Genomic DNA, 24,832 nt, shown 5'->3' on the forward strand with positions numbered 1-24,832 from the left:
TAAGGTGGTACAACACCAGGGAAACTCATTGCAAAGGTGGAGCAAGCTACCAACATCCTATCTCAGTATCTCCTATAATGCAAAACACATCTCCTTGCAGATATGTCTAATGTTATGCATTAAGGGAAGGGCCACTACCCAGACTAGTTTCGACTTTTATTGAGGTCTCTTCAGTGGGAGTCAGGCCCAAGTGGAGATACCACTTGAGATGACCTGCCAATGCTTCTGCCTGGTATCTCCACTTGGGCCTGACTCCAACTGAAGAGACCTCAATAAAAGTCGAAACTAGTCTGGGTAGTGGCCCTTCCCTTAATGCATAACATTAGACATATCCACAAGGAGATGTGTTTTGCATTATAGGAGATACTGAGATAGGAGTGTTTCTTAGCTTGCTCCACCTCTGCAACGAGTTGTCCTGGTGTTGTACCACCTTACCCCAGGGGTGTGAGGAGTAGATTTTTTGCATGGCAAATTGTCAGTGAATGGAATGCATTACTTACCAGAATGTGTTGTTACTGCAAGGAGTGTTAAGGATTTTAAGATTCTATATGATAAATATGTTGTCAGTTGATAGAATCTCCCCAATGAGTCTGTAGACTCCATGGAGGGTGTAATAATAACAATAATAATAATAATAATAAAGCCTGCTTTACCAGCATGGAATGTCCCCATAAACTGGTCATTAAATAGCTCAACTATGTTATCTACCTTAGTCACTCATTGGTTGATTCTTTGGAGTTCTTTTGCCATGTGGCAGTATGTGAATGATATAAAATGTAGACAGTAGAAGGAATTATTATCCTTGAATTGAGTGCTAGTCTCCACTCATATGCTAATTTTTCTTGCTATATTGTACATATGCCTACTATACAAATTTTTCTCAATTATCTCTCGTGCATTACTGACTTCTCTTTCTTCAAATTCTTTCATGCACTGTATTGATCTAAGCTGACTTCTATATCAGAGCCATATATGCAAAAATGCTTTGAGATGAAAAAGATCAAAATAAGTGTCACTAGGAAAATTAAAGTGAACAGAGCTTGAAGAAGCTAAAATTTGAATTTCTTTTAGGAAAATTAGGTGTAGTTTGTTCAGTAAAGACTGAAATGACCATCAATGAGGCTGGAACTAAAACCATGTATATTTATGAAGCAAATCTTGAAGGCTTTGAGGAGGTTTAATCAGCATGTTATCTATTTCTCTTCCCTTGATTTTTTAAGGCTGTTGTTCAAGATGGAAGGATCACATATAGGAATGGATACTTTATTAAGCAATAGCATTTTACCCAACTCTCACAAATGAGTCCTGGCAGTGCCCCCCCCCACCTACTTGGACTCCCTCCAGTCATACCAGACAGAATAGTGGCAACAGAATTATTTCCTACCTGACCAAATATTCCTCTAAAGCATCACCATTACCTCTACCTCACATAATTCAGAAAACATCTTTTATATTGCATGCTGAAAATTGGGAAAAAGATGTGGTTGCTCTGAATCCAGGAATGGTTTCTGGCTACTTCAAGCTTCCAATAAGCAAATGGTACTACACTGGGAAACGAAACTCATCTAGCACATGATGACTAGTGCCACAGAGGTTTGGCTTGTGTAAAGAAATTCATATACAATAATATATTGCCATATGCTTTTTGTTTAACAAGCTTGTTTTGGTTTTATTATTTTTTTTTTATTATTTTCACATTACCATAGCGCCATCAAACTGTGCCTTAAAATAGTGGTTTCCAAACTGTGTGCTGCAGGCCTTGAGGTGCCACAAAATATTCCAATATTTTCACTGAAATAATTGCACCAGCTGCACACTCAACTGTTAGGTAAGTGTATGTTCTGACTTTGGGCAGCATGGAAAAATCCTGGTGGACTAAGGGTGCAGTGAACTGATAAAGATTGGGAACCATTGTCTTAAACACATTCAACATTCCATTCATTCAACAGAATGCATTTACCAACTGCTCTCCATGCAAAGAACCTGTTCCAATTCCCTTGCTCACTCTCTTCTTATACTGTTTCCAGGCATGGCCTCTTATTCTATCCTTTCTTTCTTATTCTACAAAAAACATTCTTCTACATTAACAACAACCTCTTACCAGTTTATATATCACAATCATATCCCCTTTCACCTCAATTCATGTGGCTCTGTAAATGGCATTCCTCCTCCTCATCATCAAATGAATGATATATACCGTCAAGGGATGTACAGGATATGATAGTACTACATGAAAAATTTACATCATTACTAACTTCCTATCTACAATTTTCCTCCAAATCATTCTGTTACCTGTCAAGACTCCAACATCATCAAATCTTATATTTTTATTGTCTAAGGCACTTTGTACGGTATCAATCCACCTATCTCTTGGTCTTCCTCTGGGTCTTTTTCCTGCTAACCTGGCAGAGAACACTTGTTTTGCTAATCTTTCCTTTCCCATTGTTTAAGTAACCATACCATCTGAGATTAGCTATGCTAACACATTCCTGGATGCTGACAGTGGCAAGTTCTTTCCTTAATATCCTCATTTTTAATATGATATTGCCAATGATGCCATCTGTTCATGCCCCTAATCTTTCTCAGGAGTCTCATATCCGCGGTCTCTAGTCTTTGGTCAAATGTTTTACTTCTGACCCAGCTCTCGGAATCCATAAGTTAAAACCAGCTTGAATACTAACTTGTATACATACAGCTAATTTAATGTTTTGGCTAATTTCTCTCTTATTCCATATAAATTTATTCCGTCGACTGCCTACCATACCAGTTTTGTAGATTCTGCTGGAAGGGTATGATGTGTTTCGTGAGGATAGAAGGGGTAAAAAAGGGAGGGGGAGTGCTATTGATGATAGAGAAAGAGTTATGTCCATACAAAGTAGAGATGCAAGATGGAAATAGTGCCAGTGGTTTTGAGGCAGTATGGTGTGAGATAGAGGTGAATGAAATCAAATACTTGTTGGGATGTTGTTATAGACCAGGTAATGTGGATGGTAGTGATAGTGAAATGTATAGTCAAATTAGACAAGCAAATAAGAAAAGGGTGTTTATTATGGGTGATTTTAATTATGGCAATATAGACTGGAATGATGCGATAGCAACTGGAAGTAAAGAAAATAAGTTTCTTGAGTTTTTGAGGGATAACTACCTCAGACAGTATGTAATGGAGGACACACGAGGATTAAGGGTCTTGGATTTGGTCATCTCATCAGAGGATGTAATTATAAATGAGGTGTCAAATCATCCACCAATTGGTGAAAGTGACCATGAGGTGAATATCTGGGTGGTTCCCAGCAGTGCGAGGACCCCTGTGAGAAAAGGGTATATATGGAACTACAAGGGGGTGATTATGAAGAGCTCAGGAGACAGCTTGCGGGTGTAGCATGGAATGAGGCGTTAGCTGTAAAAGAGATGAATGCAGCTTGGGGGATTTTCAAAAACTATCTAGCAAATGCAATATCTGAATGTATTCCAAGGGTGAGAAGGTTAAATGAGGTAGGTGTGAGATGGATGAATAAAGAGATTAACCATGCAATACAGAGAAAAAGGGCATTGTGGAGGCAGCATAAGAGAAGGGGAAGTAACCAATTTCATGAAGTCTACAAAGACCAGGCAAGGAGGATGACTTGGTTGGTGAGAATAGCTAAAGAGAGGTATGAACAGCAGTTAGCTAATGAAGCCAAAAAGAATCCTTGGGAGTTCTTTCGATATGTATCCAGCAAAAGAAAGAATGATTATGGAAGGATGACACTGATTGGAGAAAATGGTATAAAGACAGCTAGCAGAATGTGTGATGGAGATACTTAATGAACAGTTCATAAAGATCTTTCAATCTCGTGAATGAGACTTCATGGAGAGATTGAGAGCAGTTGTTGATGGGGAGGAGAGACTGACTGTAAGTGAGCAAGAGGTGTTTGGGGGAGTTGAGTAAACTAGATGTAAATAAGGCTGTGGGACTTGATAATATATCACCGCATATTCTGAAGGAAAGTGCCAGATAGTTGACACCTGCCTTGACATATTTTTTTAATACGCGTCTTGCACTTGGTCAAGTTCCTAAGGAGTGGAAGGAGGGAAAGATTGTGCCACTTCATAAAGGAGGTGATTGACCTCAAGCATCAAACTATAGGCCTGTCTGTGTGTCAGGTGTTGTGGTTAAGTTGTTGGAGAAGCTTGTGAGAACTAGGATCCAGAGTTGGGTAGACAACAATGGTATAATCTTTGATGGACAGTATGGATTTGCTAAAGGGAGGTCATGTTTTAGTAATCTACTTACTTATTACAATAAAGTAACTGCTTCCTTGGACAGAGGAGAAGGATACATAGTAATATACTTGGATTTCGTAAAAGCTTTTGATAGGGTACCTCATGATAAGTTGACAGTCAAACTAGAGCAGATGGGGTTGGATATTAGATTAGTGCATTGGAAAGGAGACTGGCTATCTGACAGGTATCAACAAGTTGTGTATGGGGGTGTAATATTCAGGAAAAGGAAAGTCACTAGTGGGGTGCCTCAGGGGTCTGTTTTAGGGCCATTACTATTTAACTTGTATATTAATGATATTGGCGAAGATTTGGATGGAGATATTCAGTTGTTTGCAGATGATGCAAAGTTGGGACGGACCATAAAGAGCAGTGAAGATGTTGTGGCCTTGCAAAAAGACTTGAATAAATTGAGTGATTGGGCACAGAAATGGGTATGTGTGTTCAATGTTGCAAAATGTAAGGTTTTAAAATTTGGAAAACAAAGATGGGATGCAGAATTCATGCTTGGTGAGAATATATTGTTGGAAGTAGAGGAAATAAGAGATCTGGGGGTGATAGTGGATAAGGATCTAAAATTTAGGGGACACATCGCCAAAATTGTGAAGACAACACAAAGACTTCTGGGAATGATGCAGAGGACAATGACGTGTAGAAGTAGGGAGATTCTTGTTCCGTTGTATAAGGCTTTGATTAGGCCACACATGGACTATTGTGCCCAGATTTGGTCACCGGGTTTTCAGAAGGATGAAGAGATATTGGAAAGGGTCCAAAGGCGACTGACTAAGGTAGTTTCTGACCTCTGGAATGTTGAGTATGAGGAAAGATTGAGAAGATGTAATTTGCAGAGTCTGGTGGAGAGAAGGAAGAGGGGAGATATGATAGAGACCTACAAATTGGTAAGGAGTTGTTATAAGATCAATGGTGAGAAGTTCTACAGAGAATAGTGGGAGATCAGGGGAGAACCAGAGGTCATTCCTGGAAACTGTATAAAGAGGGTGTGAGTAGGGGAGTGAGAGGCAGGTTTTTTAGTGCAGAGTTGTGAATGATTGGAATGCCTTGCCTGAGAGTGTGGTGTCTGCAAGGAGTTTGAGTGTGTTTAAGGCTCAGTATGATGAGATGTGTGTGTGATAAAAGGACCTCCCAGATGAGTCTTTGACTGCATGAAGTCTTGGGGTAATAATATTAATAATAATAATAATAATAATATTTCATTATTTAATTTACCATCTTCACTAAAAATCATGCCTAAGTAGCTGAAATGTTTTACTTGTTCTATAGGTTCTCCATTCACAATGCAGTTGATATTTTCAATGTATCTGCCTATTTACATTGTCTTTTTAATGCTGACCTTCATACTATATCTGCTACAACAGTTATTCAATTTAGTCAGGGAATGTTGCAGACATGTAGCGGATTTATTTAGAAGTATAACATCGTTTGAATAAAGCAAAGAGCTGAGATTAACATCTCCAAATTTGAAATCAGGTTTAATACCACTTTCCTTCATAATGTGATCCATATCGATAATGAATAACAGAGGGGATAATGTACATCCTTGTCTGATACAAGATTTATCATTAAACCATCTTCATGTACTTTCAATTCTAACTGCTGACTTACAACTGAAATAAAGACTAAGTATTGCTTGATATAATGCCCCATTTACACCATATAACTGTAGTGTATCGAATAGCTTCTCTCTTGGCACCTTGTCATATGCCTTTTCCAGATCTACAAAACTTAAATACAGATCTTTGCTATATTCCCATGAGTTCTCAACTATCTGTCGTAAAGTGAAAATCTGATCCTGACAACCTGTATTTGGCCTGATTCCAGCTTATTCTTCACCAAGCTTGTCTTCCACAATTCTTCTCAACCGTTTCTCAAGTATACTTACATATATCTTACCAGGAACACTCAGTAGAGAAATACCTCTGTAATTCTCTCATTCAGTTTTATTTCCTTTTTTATATATGGGTACTATGAGAGCTCTACTCCAATCATCTGGAATTCGTCCCTCTGTCAAGGCTTTCTGAACTATGCAGTGCAGCCACTGTAAGACTTTTATACCTCCATACTTGAGCATTTCTGGTCGAAAGCCACCTTCGTAAATTTCTCTGGAACCTTTTCAATAATATCCTTATCCCCCATGAAACACAGGTGACCAAATCTGTGCTCAATAATCCATATGAAGCTGGATCAAGGCTACAATGTACAAGGTTACAATGCAATCATTATGTCTTGACTTCTACATGCCAAGGTCCATTTCATCATTGCCATAATCTAATGTGATGATTTCACAACTTGAGCAATGTGATCCCTAAATTGCAGGATCATGCTCACCATCACTTCTAGGTTGCTCATCTCCTTCATGTTTGCTTACAAAATTTCAAAACCTTAAATTTTGTAAGCAAATCTGGTAGTTCCACTCACTTGCCCACTTATATGGTCTATTCAGATTCTTATGTTTAGGTCATAGTGTTTAAGAATCACATTGCTCAAATTGTGAAATTATCAAATCAGATTATGACAAACATGAGGAGAACCTTGGTGTGAAGAAATAAAGAGGTTATGGTTACATTGTAACCTTGTACCTTGTAGCATTGATACAGCCTCTTATGGATTATTGTGCATAGATTTGGTCACCTGGTTTTCATGGGGATAAGGATATTACTGGAACCAGTGATTCCCAAACTGTGCACTGTAGGTTCTGAGGTGCTGTGAAATATTCTACTATTTTTACTGAAATAACCACACCAACAGCACACTACAACTGTTGGGTAGGCCTATGGCCTACCTAACAGTGCCCGAAGTATCTTACTTTGGGCAGTGTGTGGAAAAATCTTGGTACGAAAAAGTTTGGGAACCACTGCCCTAAACACATTCAACATTCTATTCATTCAACAGAATGCACTATCCAACTGCTCTCCATGCAAGTGAGTTCTACCCACTTGCCCAATTATATGGTCTATTCAGATTCTTATGTTAGGTCATAGTGTTTAGAAATCACATTGCTCAAATTGTGAATTCACCACATCAGATTGTGGCAAACTTGAAGAGGACCTTGGGGTGAAGAAATAAAGAGATTATGGTTACAGCATATAAATTTCACAACTTTGTATCATATACTTGGTTTAATCCTTCATCCAAGTGTAAGCAAACAAAGTTTGTGCCTGAAATATAATCAGGACTGAGGAAACTCGTATATATAGAAGCTAATGACTTCACATCACTTGCCTTAGTATCCCATAATACAAAGCACATAACCTTATGTATAATGTATGCATTATGGGACGGGCCACTACCCAGACCGGTTCTGACCTTTATTGAGGTCTCGTTAGTGGGATCCAGACCGAGAGGTGATACTAAGGTCGAAGTAATGCCAAAGTCATATTCTCATATACGAGTAGCCAAAAGATTAAAAAGAGGTGATGGAAGTTTTTCACTTAATTATACTATAAATTAAAGATATCAAGAAATTATATATTTGGTTTAATCCTTTATCCAAGTGTAAGCAAACAAAATTTACACCTGAAATATTAATAATAATTAATTAATAATAATATTAATTTTAATAATAAGGTCTGACACTTTTGGCTACTTGTATATGAAACTATGACTTCAGCATTACTTCATTCTTAGTATAACCTCTGGGCCTGGCTCCCACTGACGAGACCTCAATAAAGGTCGAAACCGGTCTGGGTAGTGGCCCTTTCCATAATACATAGCAATATACATACCCATAAAGATTTATGGGTATGTATATTGCTATGTATAAAGGTATGTATAAAGCATTATGGGATACTAAGGCAAGTGATGTGAAGTCATTAGCTTCTATATATGAGTTTCCCCACTCCTGATTATATTTCAAGTGCAAACTTCGTTGCTTACACTTGGATAAAGGATTAAACCAAGTATATAATTTCTTGGTATCTTTAATTTATAGTATAACCAAGTGGAAAAACTCCCAACATCTGCAAACCTGTTCCAATGTCATGTACATAAAAAATTAAACAATAAGGGACCCCAAAACAGATCCCTGCAGCACGCTACTAATGACTTACTTCTTTCAGGATACCACACTCCCCACACACAACGTGCTGAGCTATCTGATAGCCAATCACCTATCCAACTTACAAATCTAATATCTGACCTCCAACTGTTCTAGTTTAGTTAACCATTCAGTTTAGTGTGGCAATCTATCAAAAGCCTTTGCAAAATCTGAGTATACAACTATATATGCATCTCCCTTTAACAATGGTTTTTCATCTCATTGCAGTACATAAGTATATTGGTAAAGCACAACCTACCTTTACTCCCCCCCCCCTAAGAACACTATTATTATCAATATTACTGTCAACATATTTGAGCTTTTCAAGAATGTATCTCACTGACCATTTGGCAAGCAATTAATCTAATCAGTTTTAGAAAGAGGGCAAAAAATATCCTTTAGTCTGAGGAAAGGAAAAATTATTTTCTCATACATTTTCTCTTACATACTGGATAGCTTGGTAGTGGTTCCCGCAGTAACAGATCTCCAAGTATTTCATCACAATACTTTGCTAGCTTGTACTGCTGCTTCTTGCTGGGAAAAAGAAAACCAAGAGAAAAATAAAATAAACTGAACAATAATTCACAATACATATTTAACTAATATGAACTAATAAACTTATCTTGCTAAATTGCAGCCATTTAAGGTAGGGCCAAATTTTAATGTGAGTTACATAAATTCAAAACTCTTCCCTCTCCACTTAGGCCAATATAACTCCTTAGTTTATAATAACTGAAAACTAGAATCGGGAGAAACAAAGACAGAACCCAGCTAACAATCAAATCAAATTAGTATTCACTTATACTCCACTTACAAGAAATGACAAATGCAGCATAAAGCAATGAATGTTATAACTTCATTAACTGTATATTACTGATAATAAAAAATAATCACTGAAGCTTTTAATGGATATATTAAAATCAAGTAAAGATACATTATTATGGGGGAGCATCTCTCTCCCTTTATCCCCATTCCTTCTTGACATAACTGTAAGGAATAATTAGTGGTATACAGACAAAACCCAATGAGGCATTGATATGGCCATGAGACTGTCTATGCCAATTATGAAGAAAACACCAATCTGACACCAAGACTGCATCTTTCTACCTTCCAATTCATTGCTAACACTAGGAATAACAAGCTAAGTAATTATAGTACCTATAGATAATAAAAACTTATCTTCTACAAAACCCAAAAACCTAAAAATTAGTAATAATCCAACCAAAGAAAATTTTTTTCCAAAATCAGTTAGGAAACGACCCTTCTCTCTCTCTTCCTGTATTCTTGATCTTTTCAATACTAATAGTCTTTCCAAATATGCATATACGAGTTGTCCTTTATGCTCTATAATGATACTGTGTAAACAGGCACTAAATGGAATAATCTCATTCTGCTCATCTTTTTCATGGTTATACTCCTGTACCACCAAGAGTAGTATATGAGGAGAAGTACAAAAAAAAAAAAGAAAGTTATAAGTGACTTCGCTTTTCTTTTTCCACAGGGCTTACTGTTGTGTCCAATACTATTCAACCTTTATATCAGTGATATTGTTACAGAGCAAGGTATGTGAGAATTACTAGTAATGATGCTGATGCTATTACTATTCAGGAGGATTTGAATATTTTCTAAAATAAAGAGCCAAAAGGCTTCATTTCAGCAAAAAATTATATAAATTAAGTGGATATTAAATCTAACATCATTTCAAAGCCGAATACAGAAACTATAAAAGTTTCATGTGAAAACTGACCAGAGAGCTTGCGGGAATACACCACCGCCATACTATGAGTTGCCCTAGCCGAACCTTATAAGACGTGATGAACGTCAAAGCATCCATATGTTCGCCCCCTATCGGTTCATTTTGATAAGGTTTCACTAGTCTGATAGCTGTTTAAAACTAATTGGTTTTCGTCAGAGACTAGGTAGAAACCTAAGAGAGCAAAAACTCTCAGTACTAAGGAAGAAGTGTCAGAGAGGTGTATTTTCCATAAACGAAGTCGGTATGTAAAGTATTTACTTAAATAAAGAGCCAAAAGGCTTCGTTTCGGCGCAACATTATATAAATTAAGTGGATATTAAATCCAACATCATTTTAAAGCCAAATACAGAAACTATAAAAGTTTTGTGCAAAAATTGACCAGATAGCTTGCGGGAATACACCACTGCCATACTACGTTGCCCTAGCCAAAATGAAGCCTTTTCGCTCTTTATTTTAGTAAACACTTTAAGCACTGACTGAGAGTTCGCTTACAGAAAATACACCTCTCTGACTCTTCAAGTTCCTTAGTACTGAGAGTTTTTGCTCTCTTGGGTTTCTACCTAAGTCTCTGATGGAAACCAATGAATCTGAAACAGCTGTCTGACTAGTGAAACCTTATCAAAATGAACCAATAGGAGGCGAATATATGGGCACTTTGAGCGTTCGTCACTTCCTATAAGGTTCGGCTAGGGCAACTCAGAGTATGGCGGTGGTGTATTCCTGCAAGCTCTCTGGTCAATTTTTGCATGAAACTTTTATAGTTTCTGTATTCGGCTTTGAAATGATGTTGAATTTAATATCCACTTAATTTATATGGATTTGAATAAGCTAGAAATTGAGTGAAAGAATATGGATACAATTTAGCATAGTTAAGGGAATATTTTTAATTGATAAGCTTTTTAACTTTGGCATCTAAGATAGAAAGTTTCATATTGATGGATCGATAATGGAGAAAGTGGAGGTGTAAAGGAATCTGAGAGTAATGGTGAATGTAGTTGTGAAGCTCAGAGGACACGTTACATAGGTGACAAAGATAAAGCAGAAGACTGCTGAACAAGGACACTGATCAGCAGAGATAAGGATCTAGGAACTCTGTTGTATAAGATCCTGCACAGACAAACATTTATACAAAAGCAGATAACACAAATAATTTTAGGACTTCAATCAGTCCTCATAGTTCATAGTTCAACTATGAAGCCAGACTGAGGAAATGTTATGTACAGCATTTGGTAGATAGGAGGAGATGATATGAATGAGACATAAGTTGTTGAACAGTATTGATCAGATACTAGGAAGACTTTTCACAGACCAGAACACAGGAAAGGTGCAAAGGCAAGAGGCATTTCTAAAAGATGCAAGAGGAAGTTGTGAGCAAGGAAGAAGTAGGTGAGCAGTAATGTATGGAATGAATTTCCTGATTGGATAGTGAGAATACATATAATGAATAAGTCTAATGAGTGATATGAAAGACACCGTAGTGTCTTTCATGTAGATTCAAGTTCTACAAATAGACCACTTGTAGTGAGGCTCCTCATAACTGCATAGAGGGCTGACAATGATGATGATGACAGCAAAATAAATGGCAATATGCTTGCATACCTTATCATTCAGAAGATATCACAGCAATGTCCTAAAGACATAGCTGACTTCCTGGGTTCATTTCATTTCCTCCAATGCCAGTATTGATAATATATACAAATCAATTACTGCTACAGCAAAAAAAAAAGTACTACCTTTTTTCTTTTTTGATCTATTATCAAACATCAAAGGAGGCATGCAAAGCATTCTTGTGAAGAATCTTAAAGCCACTTGAAATCATAATGCTATCTTCCCCCTACACACACACACACACACATTCTACTCAAAACTGTAACTTAATACATTATATATAAGTAGCATAGTCATGTGTAAATAATATAAATATTTCAATTATAAAAATAAACTATTTATTATATTAAACCAAGAGTTTATGATTAATATATTTAATCATATATACCAAAACCCAAAACAAACACAAGAAAATCATCACATTAAAAATTGATTTCCAAAGCAGGAAACTTGCATCATGCTCAAATAGCAGGTGCGACTTTTGGTCTCTTACCAAAGCAGTTGGCCAGAACTTTTGCACGACATTGTTTCCACTGCTACTGCACTAAGATGAATCTATTGCATTAATCTCTTGGCATCATAATTTTCCTCAAATGCATACATAAATGATTTTGGTAGACATGTTCTCCCCCCCCCCCCAACACACCGCATGATTAGAAAAATCCTGTCTAAATTAGATACTAAAAACGCTCCTCTATTTTTGATGGCATTCCTGCAACTGTCCTGAAGATTTGCACTCTAGAATTGACTCCTGTTATGTATTGCCATTTTTATGATCACTTATTCTACTGGTATCTACCCAACACAGGAAATTATCCAACATCCAAGCTATTCCCAAGAAGGGTGATAAACCTTACTATCAAACTGCTATCCAATCTCTCTGATCTCAATCCTCTCCAACGTAATGGAGGCCCCCATCAACACCCAATTCCTAAGCTACTTTGAACATACTTATAATAAACAACTGCCAGTATAGTTTTTGCAAATGTCGATCAATAGAGGCTCCACTAACCTATATCACCTACTTCTGTATAACTTCTGTATAACTTTTCCATGGTTATACTTCTGTATAACCATGGAAAAGTTTGGCAAATAACAAGTGGTTACACTGGTTATCTCCAAGACTTTCCACTGGGTCTGGCACAAGTGTCTTTTAAATAAGCTCCCATCATTTGGTTTATCCTATGACTTCTGCAAATGAATTGCCAATTTTTTCACTGGATGCAAGTTGCATGTGATAGTGGACAGTTCCTCATCTTCTAACCACAAACTAATGCAGATGTCCTGCAAGGTTCTGTCTTTTCAACCACTTTCTTCTTTCTACAATAACGACCTACTGCAGCTGACCACAACTTCAATACATGGTTATGCCAATGACAGTACACTACATTCCTCCTTGTCATTTGACAAACCTTTCACCACACAAACCAGCACAACTCACAGAGAAACAACCTCTGCAACCCTGAATTCGGATCTCCAAACCATTCTTCAATGGGGTTTTGGATAACCTTGTCAATTTCAATGCCAAACACAGTTCTGCCTTATTCCCTCCCCAAAAAAAGAACCATATTCTTCCAGCCTTACCTTCAACAGCATCCAAATCACTAGACAAGATGAGATTGCTCTTCTTGAGATTACCTTAATATCTAGCCTCTCCTGGCATAAACATATTACAACAACTGCCTCCTTGGCATCCAAAAAATCAGGAGTCCTCTTTTGCTCAGGGCATTACTTTACCTCTGAACAGCTATTAACCTCCAAATCTACTCATCCATCATGTTGTAATAGATTTAACAGTATTGATATGAACACAGATGGATAAGAAAATAACTATTTATTAACTTAAAAGCTAATATTTCGCTGGTATTATATCCAGCATCTTCAGAGCACACAACATAAAGTTTGTTACAAATGTAAGACAACCACAATTAAGTTAATAAATAGTTATTTTCTTATCCATCTGTGTTCATATCAATACCGTTAAATCTATTACAACATGTCTGACGGACACATAAGCCTATCCACGTATCCATCATGTACTGCTCACACATTTGAGATGATGTCCCTAATAGTCCCTAAAAACACTTCATGCAATAAAAAAAGACAGTAATCAGACTGATGAATGACTCATCTCTAACCAGTGCACTCCAACTGCTCTCACACAGTTGTTTAGTATCAACTGTATACACTTATAAATAGTTCCAAGGTATTTATAAGTTCATCAGATTAACATCAATAATTCTCCATCCCTATACCAAATCCAATGAAATGCATGCAGCTGCCACCTAACACCCCTCGACAGTCCAACTCCATATTCACAGAACAAGTTTCTCTTCCTCCTACTCCATTCCTGGTACTACTGTATACTCTGGAACAGCCTCCCTTACCATGTGTTTCCTTAGGAATGCAAGGCACAGACAGGCCTTCAAATATAATGTAAACAACTTCCTCCTTTCTCAAATCTTTTCTCATACACAGTACTAACATATTATAGGTTGACCAATTAAACAAAGTTATATATAAAACATTAGTACAGTGGGTGAATTAAGGAATTTTTTGTTATTTTTTATTTTACTTCTTATTTCAAAATGCATAAACTTAGTATATTTATATATAAGGGATATACGTATCCATAAATATCTCAGTTATAAAAATAATAAGCAATTTCTTCTATGAAACTAAGAGTTTGCGATTAACATATATGGTATTTTTTCCGTTTTGTGTAACTCCTGCTCATGACAGGAGTTACACAAAACGGTAAACCTATAGTAGATTAGTACTGCAAATGGGATAAGAGTTCTTTATTATTTTTTATTTTACTTATGTATATATCAGTGGCGTCGTGTGCCCATTTCAGTTGCATGTGCTGATGTGTGGCTTATGCAACATGTGCTACAAAATTCATGTCAATTTGACTATGATTGCATTTTTATCAATGTATAAACGTTTTAAGAGTGCACAGTGCAAATCTTAAAATCACCAGTGCTCAATTTAATTGGTCCAATGCAATTAATTGTAGGATAACTTTGAATACTTTATCAATCAATTGTAACTAAATTTGTATAGTGTGGGGGACAATGTGTTAAACACACATATTGTGAAATAGAGGTGTCTTATGTACTCAGTTTTTGCATCTTTGTGCTTACTCACTAAATTTGAAAGAGGAGGATGAGGCTTACCTCCTTCGACCACAACCACACAATCTGCAAAAGCTATCACAGAGAATGGTATATTCAGTAGATCGTTGACACTGTTTCCCATTGTAAATATGGGCAAGAAAGTTATAAATATTTATAGAAAATTACATATTAAAAACTTATTTTCGGTGTCCTAAATACATCAGTTCACACTTCACGCAGGCAAAACAGATGAACTCAGAAAACAAAAACAGCAACTCATGACAAATGACAACATTCAATTGGACTCGTTGACACAATAAACAATCACAGCCAGTAATTTCTGGATACTTTTGTCTCAGTGCACACCCTGCCTCGCCTTCTGGGTGGTTTAAAATTACTGGAATGCTAAGAATTTGACCTGCTCACCATCTGTATGTCTAGGTGTCCTTATTTGTGACTGCCCCTGAATATACACCCCCCTAATATATATATATATATATATATATCTTGCCGGCAAAGGTTGGTCGATTGGTAGAGCCTCTGCTACTAATGGCTCAGTTAAGTAAGTTTGAGCGCGGTTAGTAGTCGGAAGGGGACAATCGTTCGATGCTGTTGGCACACTCTCCCTCGATGAGTCTTTGGACTCCCTGGAGGTGTCAAATAATAATAATAATATATATATATATATATATATTGGAGTTCATATTTACTCAGTAAATAATGCTATGAATATTAATTTAAATGACTATAACACCGAGAATAACAAAGAATAAGGTTTAATAGTGAGACACCACTAGTTTCTTTGAAAAATCAACTTCTTCAGATGTCAAATACAAAGAATTACAAAATGAGTTACTAGCGAAACCGGTAGGCAATTTGTAAGAGCTTAAGTACGTTGTAAATATATGGTCTATGTAACAATAAATCTTCATTTTGTAATACTTTATGACCAAAACATGTATAATTTAAATACAAAGAATTATATAAAAAATAACCAAAACATTATAAAATAACAACAACAGATCTAATATAAAAAATTGTAGTACAGTTTAAAAAGGAAAACATGCTGAAGTTCCAACTGAAGTTAACTACGTGCATGAGCTATTGCAAGATCACCAATACTGGACAGTAGAAATGTGTAATATCAGATAAATTGTAGCTGAGGCTGTTATTCATATGGGTTGAATCGAGGGATATTTCATTAGATTCAAGTTCCTTCTCTCGAGTTCATCATAACAAGTATGTATATTGGATGTTTGGGAACAGTCAATGAGGTACTGGCGGCCTTCGTCAGAGTTTATAGAGATATAGAATGTGGCTTGAGAGAGCGCTGGCTCGGGTCCGATTGTAGGATATGTCACTTTGTGTTCTTCAATACGTAAAAGGACAGATTTAGCAGTCTGACCGTAGTATGGTTTGCTGCATTCACAAATGATCTTGTAAACTCCTGGATACTAAAGAGAGAGATTTTTTACTTTAGGTCTACTAAGTATGGAGCGAAGTTTAGGAAACTTTAAAAACTTTGAAATAGCGAAATATGTTTTAATGTTGAACTTTTTAAGAATTTTTGCCAGTTTGGGAGAGAGGGAGCTGATGTATGGCAAATATATATATATATATATATATGCTCTTGGGGAAGAAGAAACTTCAATAGTAGGTAAACGACAGTGAGAGAGAAATTTTTCAATATTCTTAAGAGTGAAGCCATTGTTGAGAAAGGTACTTTTTAGTAAATTAAGTTCATTTTTAATCTCCATTTTGTCTGTTAATAAAGATCTGGCTCGATGTCCCAGGGATGAAATAATACCAAATTTCTGGGGAGAGTAGTGATGGGAGGAAGCATGAAGGTATCTGTCTGTGTGTGTGTGTGTGGGCTTTCTAAAAATCGAGATTTTGATATTTTCAGAGCATCCAAAAAAGTCCAAAATAAGTCCAAAAAAGCAAGACAGTTGTTGGATTCTGGTTCAAGGTGAATTTAATTTTCTGATGAAAGTTGTTAAGATGATCTAGAAAAATATTGAGGTTGTTTAAACCGTGTTCCCAAATGAGGAAAACATCTATAAAACGGTACCAGATTTTGGGTTTAAGTGTTGAGGAATTAATCGCCTTTTCTTTAAAGTCTTCAAGAAATATATTAGCAAGTACCAGTGAGAGTGGACTACCCATAGCTAAATCCTGAGTTCTGTTTAAAGATCTTATCCTCAAATTTGAAGTATCCTGAAATAACACAGTGAGAAAGTAAGGAAAAGAATTTCTTGGATAATTTGCTCTTGGGAAGATTGAGAGCTTCTTGGGTAGGAACATTCATGAAAAGAGAAACTATTGTGCAATTCTCTTGTAGGGTCACTGTTTAGTTCAGAATAGGACCAACGATTTGCTAAATACCATCTCACAGTTACCAAGGAACAACCGTCTTTCCCTCAGATCTATTCATCAGCAAACCTATGATTATACAGACTCCCAAAGATCCATAAAGTGCACACCCCCTTAGACCAATTGTTGAAGGTATCAACTCACCTACTTACAACTTGTCTAAATATCTCGCATCTTCCTTGAAAAATCTAACAGGGAAATCCTTCTCTTAAATAAAAAATTAAGCTGACTTCGTAGCTACATTCAAAGACTTCAAACTTAACAATTCAGATTTAATGGCTAGTTTCGATAAAACATATTTCGCTACGTTTCCTAAACTTCACTCCATACTTAGTAGACCTAAAGTAAAACATCTCTCTCTCTCTTCAGTATCCAGGAGTTTACAAGATCATTTGTGAATGTGGCAAACCATACTACGGTCAGACTGCTAAATCTGTCCTTTTATGTATTGAAGAAACACGAAAGAGACATATCCTACAATAGGACCCGAGCCAGCACTCTCTCAAGCCACGGTCTATCCTCTATAAACTCCGACGAAAGCCGCCAACACCTCTTAGACTGGTCTCAAACGTCCAATATACATACTTGTTATGATGAACTCAAGAGAAAGATACTTGAATCTAATGAAATATCCCTCGATTCAACCCATATGAATAACAGCCTCAGCTACAATTTATCTGATGCGCACATTTTTGCTGTCCAGTATTGGCGCACTCGCGATAGCTCACACACGTAGTCAACTTCAATTGGAACTTCAGCACGTTTTCCTTTTTAAACTGCACTACAGTTTTTTATATTAGATCTGTTGTTGTTATTTTATAATGTTTCGGTTATTTTTTATATAATTCTTTGTATTTGACACCTGAAGAAGTTGATTTTTTCAATAAAACTAGTAGTGTGTCACTATTAAACCTTATTCTTTTTTTATTCTCGGTGTTATAGTCATTTAAATTAATATTTATATATATATATATATAAAACACGGAAATCCTGCTCTAGAGACCAGACATGACACTTTTTCACAGTCTGTTGGTTGGAGAGTGGGTATGTTAACCATGGGTCAACGAGGACAACAATAATTGGTATTATTTTCATCATCACTATTATTATTAACAGACTTCACATGATCAACATGCTGCACCAAGTCCATACTAACTACCCCAATATCTGTCATGTTACACTTTAAATTCATTCACTGTGCGTGCAATCATTAATCTTCCTCCTCTTCCTCCCTGGCAATATATTCAACTAATTCAAAATCCAACATAAAGAAATCATGCTTCCTTGCTTACCACATACTTCTACAACTTCTGGGACTTGCCCCTTGTTCTTGTCAATTTTATTTTGTTCTTTGAAAGATCCCATTCATCTGGTAAATTCCTCTCAAAAATTTATGTCTTGATTACATCAGCTTTTTTGTTCTTATTAATAAGGTCTAACGATTACATTTTCTCAACCTGTCTTCACAGTTGACATGTTACAACTCTGATTTTACTTTTGTTACCAGCCTCTTATCTCCAGAGTTTTTTCTCATCTTTATGAAAAGGAGAGAAATTCTCATTTCTAAATTTCCTACAAACAATCAATATAAAATTATTATTCTTTATTCTTATGAATTAATTCAAGAACATCTGCATCCTCCATTGCAAGCAGCTGCACAAATGAAGGTGAAAGGATGATGACATATGCTCTTGGATTAGAAAGATATAAGGTTTGAATGCCATCTAGGAAAACAGGAAGATTTATAAAGGGATTTAACTGAAGGTGAATTAACTGATCTCATAAGAAATTTATTTATGAGATCAGTTTTGCTAAATTATGAAATTTAGCAAAATTATTGAAATCACATATAGGCAAATTGCACTACTTTTAAAAAAACTCTTCTGATTTCTTAAACAAATTAAAAAATATCTCATTACAACCTATGGATCTTATGGTGAACTTCGATGTAGAATCCCTATTCACAAACGTACCTCTCAAAGAAATTTTACATTTACTTGCTGACATCTTCCCACAAGATATTGTAAAATTATTGGATTTCGTGATGCACTCTGGATATTTATTGTGTCAAAATAAATTCTACAGCTAAGTAGAAGGAACAGCCATAGGAAGTCCACTTTCACCTGCTCTAGCCAACTTTTATTTGGAGCATCTAGAAGACATCCTTTTTTCATCTATATACCCTCAACCTTCCTTTTGGGTTAGATATATAGATGACATTTTTCCAGTGTGGCCTCACAACAGAGATTCCTTACCTTCCCTTTTAGCCAAAATCAATTTGTTACACCCTCGTATCAAGTTTACCATGAGAAAAGAAATTGAAAAGAAAAGAAAAGAGATTGAAAAAGACAGGTTATCTTTTTTAGACATCCTTCTCATCCACTCGCCTTCAAGTATTCTGACAATAACAGTTTACAGAAAACCCACTTTTACTGGACATTACATTCTCAAACAATCTGCTCATCATTCTTATCAAAAAACAGGAATCATAAAATGTTTAATTCGACAAGCTAGAACTAATTGCTCAACAACACACAAATTAAAGGAAGAACTTTTCACTATCAAACATTACATGAAATTAAATGGCTTTCCAAAGACTACATAACATCTGTTCGATTCCTACAATCCAATCCAGAACAACAAAGAATCAATACGTTGAGTTCCAATTCCATATATTTCCGGACTTTCAGAACCAATTTCAAGAATTCTGAATAAATATGATTTAACAGCCACTTAATAAAATATCCAGCTACTTCGCTCTTCTAAAGATAAACACTCAACTACGTCGCTGCCTGGTGTATATCAAGTTCCGTGTAACTGCAATCTGTTGTTACAAACAGATTGCACTTTTGCACAAACAGGATGCTCTATAGAAAAATGAATACAAGAACATCAATCGTACATTCTTCACAACAAATCCAATAAATCTGGATTGGCACAACATGGGATAGATTCTCTGGTCCAGGACTCGCCTTCTACACGGATGTCGCTATAAATTCGAATGCCTATTCAAAGAGAGTGCCGAGGACTTACTTCAACACCCTAACTTGAATCGAAATTATTATTATTATTATTATTTGACACCTCCAGGGAGTCCAACGACTCATCAAGGGAGGGAACTTCCTCTACAACTCCATCTCCACCATTCACCAACTGACTGCAACTACACCAACACCATCTACCGGTGATTACCACTGGTATTTCCACAGAGACAATCACATTTTCACAAACATCCATGCCCATGGCGGGATTTGAACTCGCAGCCTTTTGGCTGGAAAGCGGATACGCTATCCACTCGGCCAACCAGACCAGCTGATCGCCTATCCTTGTCAAAAATTGGCTGATTGCCTATTCTTGTCAAAAATATAGAAAAGTTTAATCCCGATAACACAAATTTTTTTTTTTTTTTTCAATTGAGATCTTCTAATTCTTACATTAGTCTAATGTTATCTTTAACTGAATTTCTAAATTAAGATTATTGTATGAAATTGTGAATTGATACCTATAATTTATTCATCACTCTGATGAAATTTACCTCTCTTTAGTGCTTAGCAATGTAACATCATGCAGCTCATTCTATTTTTGAATGATCAATTGTTTGTATTCCACTTTGTAAAAACTGTTCCTATCAAGCCACTGATGATAGTCTGTTCATTTCAGACTGAAATATTTGGAAAATATTAAAATATTCTTGTGCTAACGTGTTGATAATTCTTAATTTCATGTCACAAGTGTCTCTCAAGAATAGAATCACTACTGGATGCAATAAATGTTTGATTTTTATCAGGCAACCAATTCCAATGCCACTGAATTCATTGGCTATGCAAGCAATCGAATTCCATTCCTGGTTGGCAGAGTGGTTAGCATACCTGCTCTCCAACTAGCAGGCTGTGGGTTCATATTCCATCATGGGCTTGGATGTCTGTGATTGTCTAGACGGGAGATGAATTTCATTGCTCTGTGTGAGACAACTGCCCTGCTTATTGGAAGCCTGAAGGGACTTGAAAAAAATATAAAAATTGGTAAAAATAGAAAAAAATCCTTAGCCAACCCACAGTACAAAATGTGCTATTGGTTTGCAAGTAAGCTTTTGTGGGTGGGAGCAAAATAATAACAAAAAAAAATACTAATTTGCTATGTTGAAGGCTGTCAAAATCCTATGCAAAATGTAGAGGTATTAAGTATGTACCTTTCTCTTGTTAACTACCATCATTTTATTATAAAGTATTACTATATCATTAATACAAAATCTCCAATTCAATTTTATGAAAGCCAACATGAGTATTATTTTGCCATCAACTACCCATTTCTGTATCTCATCCTTAACTGTCTTTTCCAATATTTCAATTACCACTATAAAAATGCCAAGTGGTCAATAGTTTCATATTCATAGTTCTGTTTTGAAATTAACTTTGTGCAGTGCCACTATCTTCCCTTCTTTACACTCCTTATAAATCATTTTATCCACAAGTATCAACAACAGTTAAGGATGTAATTAATTCTTTAGTACATTCTCATAACATGAATGTGTAAAAATAATTATATTAAAAATTCTGAATATTTTTACGTATTAATTATGCTTGTTACTTTTGTTTTCATACACGCAGTGTCTGCACTTGTGATGTGCTCGTTATGAAAATGTTATATTAGAAGTAACATGTAAAGAAGTAAAAAAATTTGATGTACTTACTAAACTGAATATTTGTGTTACTTATAAGAAAGTTTGTTGTGGTTTAAAAATGTTGAATTTTGTGTTTTGTGAAAGACTTTCTCTTAGCGCTAATGGATACAGCGAGTCAGCCATTTTATTGCAGTGCGTAGTTTCTGACTTTTGTGGAGTGCGCATGCTCCCGGAGAGGATTTGATGTGTGATTGACAGCTGACAAGGAAAGCGTTGAGTATCCAAGTAACGGTTGTAAACAAGAGAGCGTTCGGAAGTTTTTAGAACACTGGCCGGTAAATATTCAAGTTGGAAGGAACTTGATTTTTTTTGTGTGTGGCAGTCGGAAGAAATTTTATAGTGTATTCTGAAAAAGGAATAGTGGAAATAATAGGTTTCAAGGAGGAATAAGTAATGAATAAAAGGGAATCTTGGAACTGTAAGTTTTTTTAAAGTGGAAAAAGTTAAGACTGTCATTTAGTATTGTGAATGAAAGAAGAACTTGTTGCTTACATTCTAAAGTGAATGTTTTTCTTAGAGAAAATATTGATAAAGAAGTTCTATAAGTATTAAGGATGCCTGAAAGTGAATGTTTAGAAAATATATTGATTAAAAGATTTATAGGTATTAAGGATGCATGATCTGATGAGTATTGCTACTAAAAGGAAACAAGATTTAGTCAAGAAGACTTTTATGTGTGTTACATTGATTGATGAAAAGGATCCTGAAAATGAAGTACAGAGCTGTTTAACTTCTGGAAAAGAGCCTTAACAGAAAGAGAAAAAGACTATGAACATTTTTTTGTGATTGTGAAAGAAAAAGTGTTTAGTCTTAAGAGTAAGTTTATATTTTTAAATAAGGCCTTGGATCCATATAATCTATAGTTATAGTTGTGTATTATTGCTAGAAGTGTATATTTATTGTTTTAGTTTTATTAAATGTGTTTATTTTGTACTTGGTTTTGAGTCAATGATTAGTTGGATTCTGAAAGAGATAGTTAAAGTCATTGCACCAATTGGAGTGAACTTTTGTGCAATACAATAACATATAGGGACACTCGGAGTCAAAATAAAAATAATTGTTAGTAAAAAGAGATTTATATAATAAATCACCTCATAAGTATATAGTATAATTATTAACAAAGGCACAGCCGGTAAACTAAATAGTTAATATAATAAACTATATATATAAAAAAAAGAGGGAATATAATATACAATAATTTTTAAAATATAAAAAATAACAAATGTACAGTGCAATCTTGTTCACTCCTACAGCCTGATTGTTGATTATGCTGCAAGATTGTTGAATGTTGATTAAAATTAAGAATTAATCTTAATTCTTAAGATGATTAAGAATTCTAAGCATCTCAAGCTCAGCAATCTACAGTCTTTTCTTTCCATTCTTTTTCCACATTTCCTCCCTTGATAATATATTTTTTATTAGCATTAAATATCTTAACAAAATGACCAGAACACAGCTGTACAATACCACCTACAAAATTTCATCTCACAAGGTCATTTGTTCATAATCAGCCTTTGAAAATGGTTTATAAGGAGTGTAAAGAAGGGAAGATAGTGACACTGCACAAAGTTAATTTCCTACTAGTTATATATTAATAATACCGATCAGTAGAGCCTCTGCTACTAATGCTCAGTTAAGTAAGTTTGAGCGTGGTTAGTAGTTGGAAGGGGACAAATCGTTCGATGCTGTTGTCACGCTCTCCCTCGATGAGTCTTTGGACTCCCTGGAGGTGTTAAATAATAATAAGCATCACTACATAAACCACAAAACTCCACTCTTCCATGGAATGCAGAAAATTTACTACACTGTTCACTGAGAGACAATTCATTCACAAACAATTCACTGAAAGGCAATTCCTGGAAAAAAAATAATTAATCAGAAAAAATTTTATGAAAAAAATAGAGAACACTAGCAATTCATCAAAAAAACAATTTGGTGAAACAGTTACCAAAAAAAACAATTTATTGAAAGGAAGTTTGTCAAAAAACAAGAAATCATTGAAAATATAAATTACTGAATGAACAATTCACCAAAAAAGCACATGGAAGGCAATTTCATCAAAATTTCAATGAAATATCAATTGCTCTGCAATTTGTTACTTCTACCTTGGAGCTACATTTATGTAATGGAACTATCTTACCCTCTTTCCACTCCTTAAAACCTTGCTAGAATTCAGCCTTAGATGACACATACCTTCATCAGAGGAAGTGCCATGTCTCATGAACATTCTCATAATACATGGGCCAGCATGCCATCCAATCATTTTTCAATATGCTTCGCATTTCCAGTTTGTCTGCCTAAATAAGAATTTAGGCAGACAAAGTCAGTGAATAAGTGTACAAAGTGATCACTTGGTATTTCTTTTGCTTCTGCTACTTTCCTATGATTGGCATTAATTAAAGTTATACATCCATAATCATTCTCCTCTTACTAGCTACATAGGAAAAAAACTTTTTTTGGATTTAGAAATCACCTTGGTAAATCCAAAAGAGTTTCTTTGACTTGCTTAGCTATTTCATCTCATAATCTGGTTTGGCTTTTTTTACAATACTAGTCAGCTTTCTTTCCTGTGCTTTGTATTACTTATGAGCATGATACTCACATTATTTTCTTTATGTTCCTTCCTTTGTTGATGTTGGGTACTGACAACCACAAAGTGTTGTCAGTACCCAACTGTGAAAGTTTGTGGCAGAAGACATTCAAGATTTCTTTATAACAAATTTACTTTTATTATAATAAAATGACAAAAGCAGTTGATGAGGGAAAGGCATATACTGCCATTTTTTTGGATTGTGCAAAGGCATTTGACAGGGTGCCATATGATTAGCTGCTATTTAAGTTGCAGCACATGAGTTTAAATGTCGGGTTAGTCAAATGGATTCAGGATTGGCTGACTGATAGGTATCAGAGAGTTGTGTATGGTGGAGTAATATCAAGGAAGCAGAAAGTTACAAGTGGGGTTCCACAGGGCTCAGTACTGG

General features: G+C 35.6%; 1 protein-coding gene across 1 annotated transcript in view; it reads right to left on the reverse strand.

Moving 5' to 3' along the window:
* The window catches only part of LOC150101406 (1-phosphatidylinositol 4,5-bisphosphate phosphodiesterase-like), a 675,244-nt gene that overhangs the window by 369,887 nt on the left and 280,525 nt on the right, over positions 1 to 24,832 (reverse strand). The window contains exons 13-14 of the mRNA XM_090400793.1: positions 16,869 to 17,014; positions 8,764 to 8,848 (exon numbers count right to left, since the gene is read on the reverse strand). Coding sequence (XP_090256919.1) covers positions 8,764 to 8,848; positions 16,869 to 17,014 — 231 coding nt within the window. The remainder of the gene's footprint in view (positions 1 to 8,763; positions 8,849 to 16,868; positions 17,015 to 24,832) is intronic.

The sequence above is a fragment of the Typopeltis vanoorti genome, chromosome 11 (assembly GCF_054136105.1).
Source record: "Typopeltis vanoorti isolate ZY-2024b chromosome 11, IOZ_Tvanoo_1.0, whole genome shotgun sequence".
Lineage (NCBI taxonomy): Eukaryota > Metazoa > Arthropoda > Arachnida > Uropygi > Thelyphonidae > Typopeltis > Typopeltis vanoorti.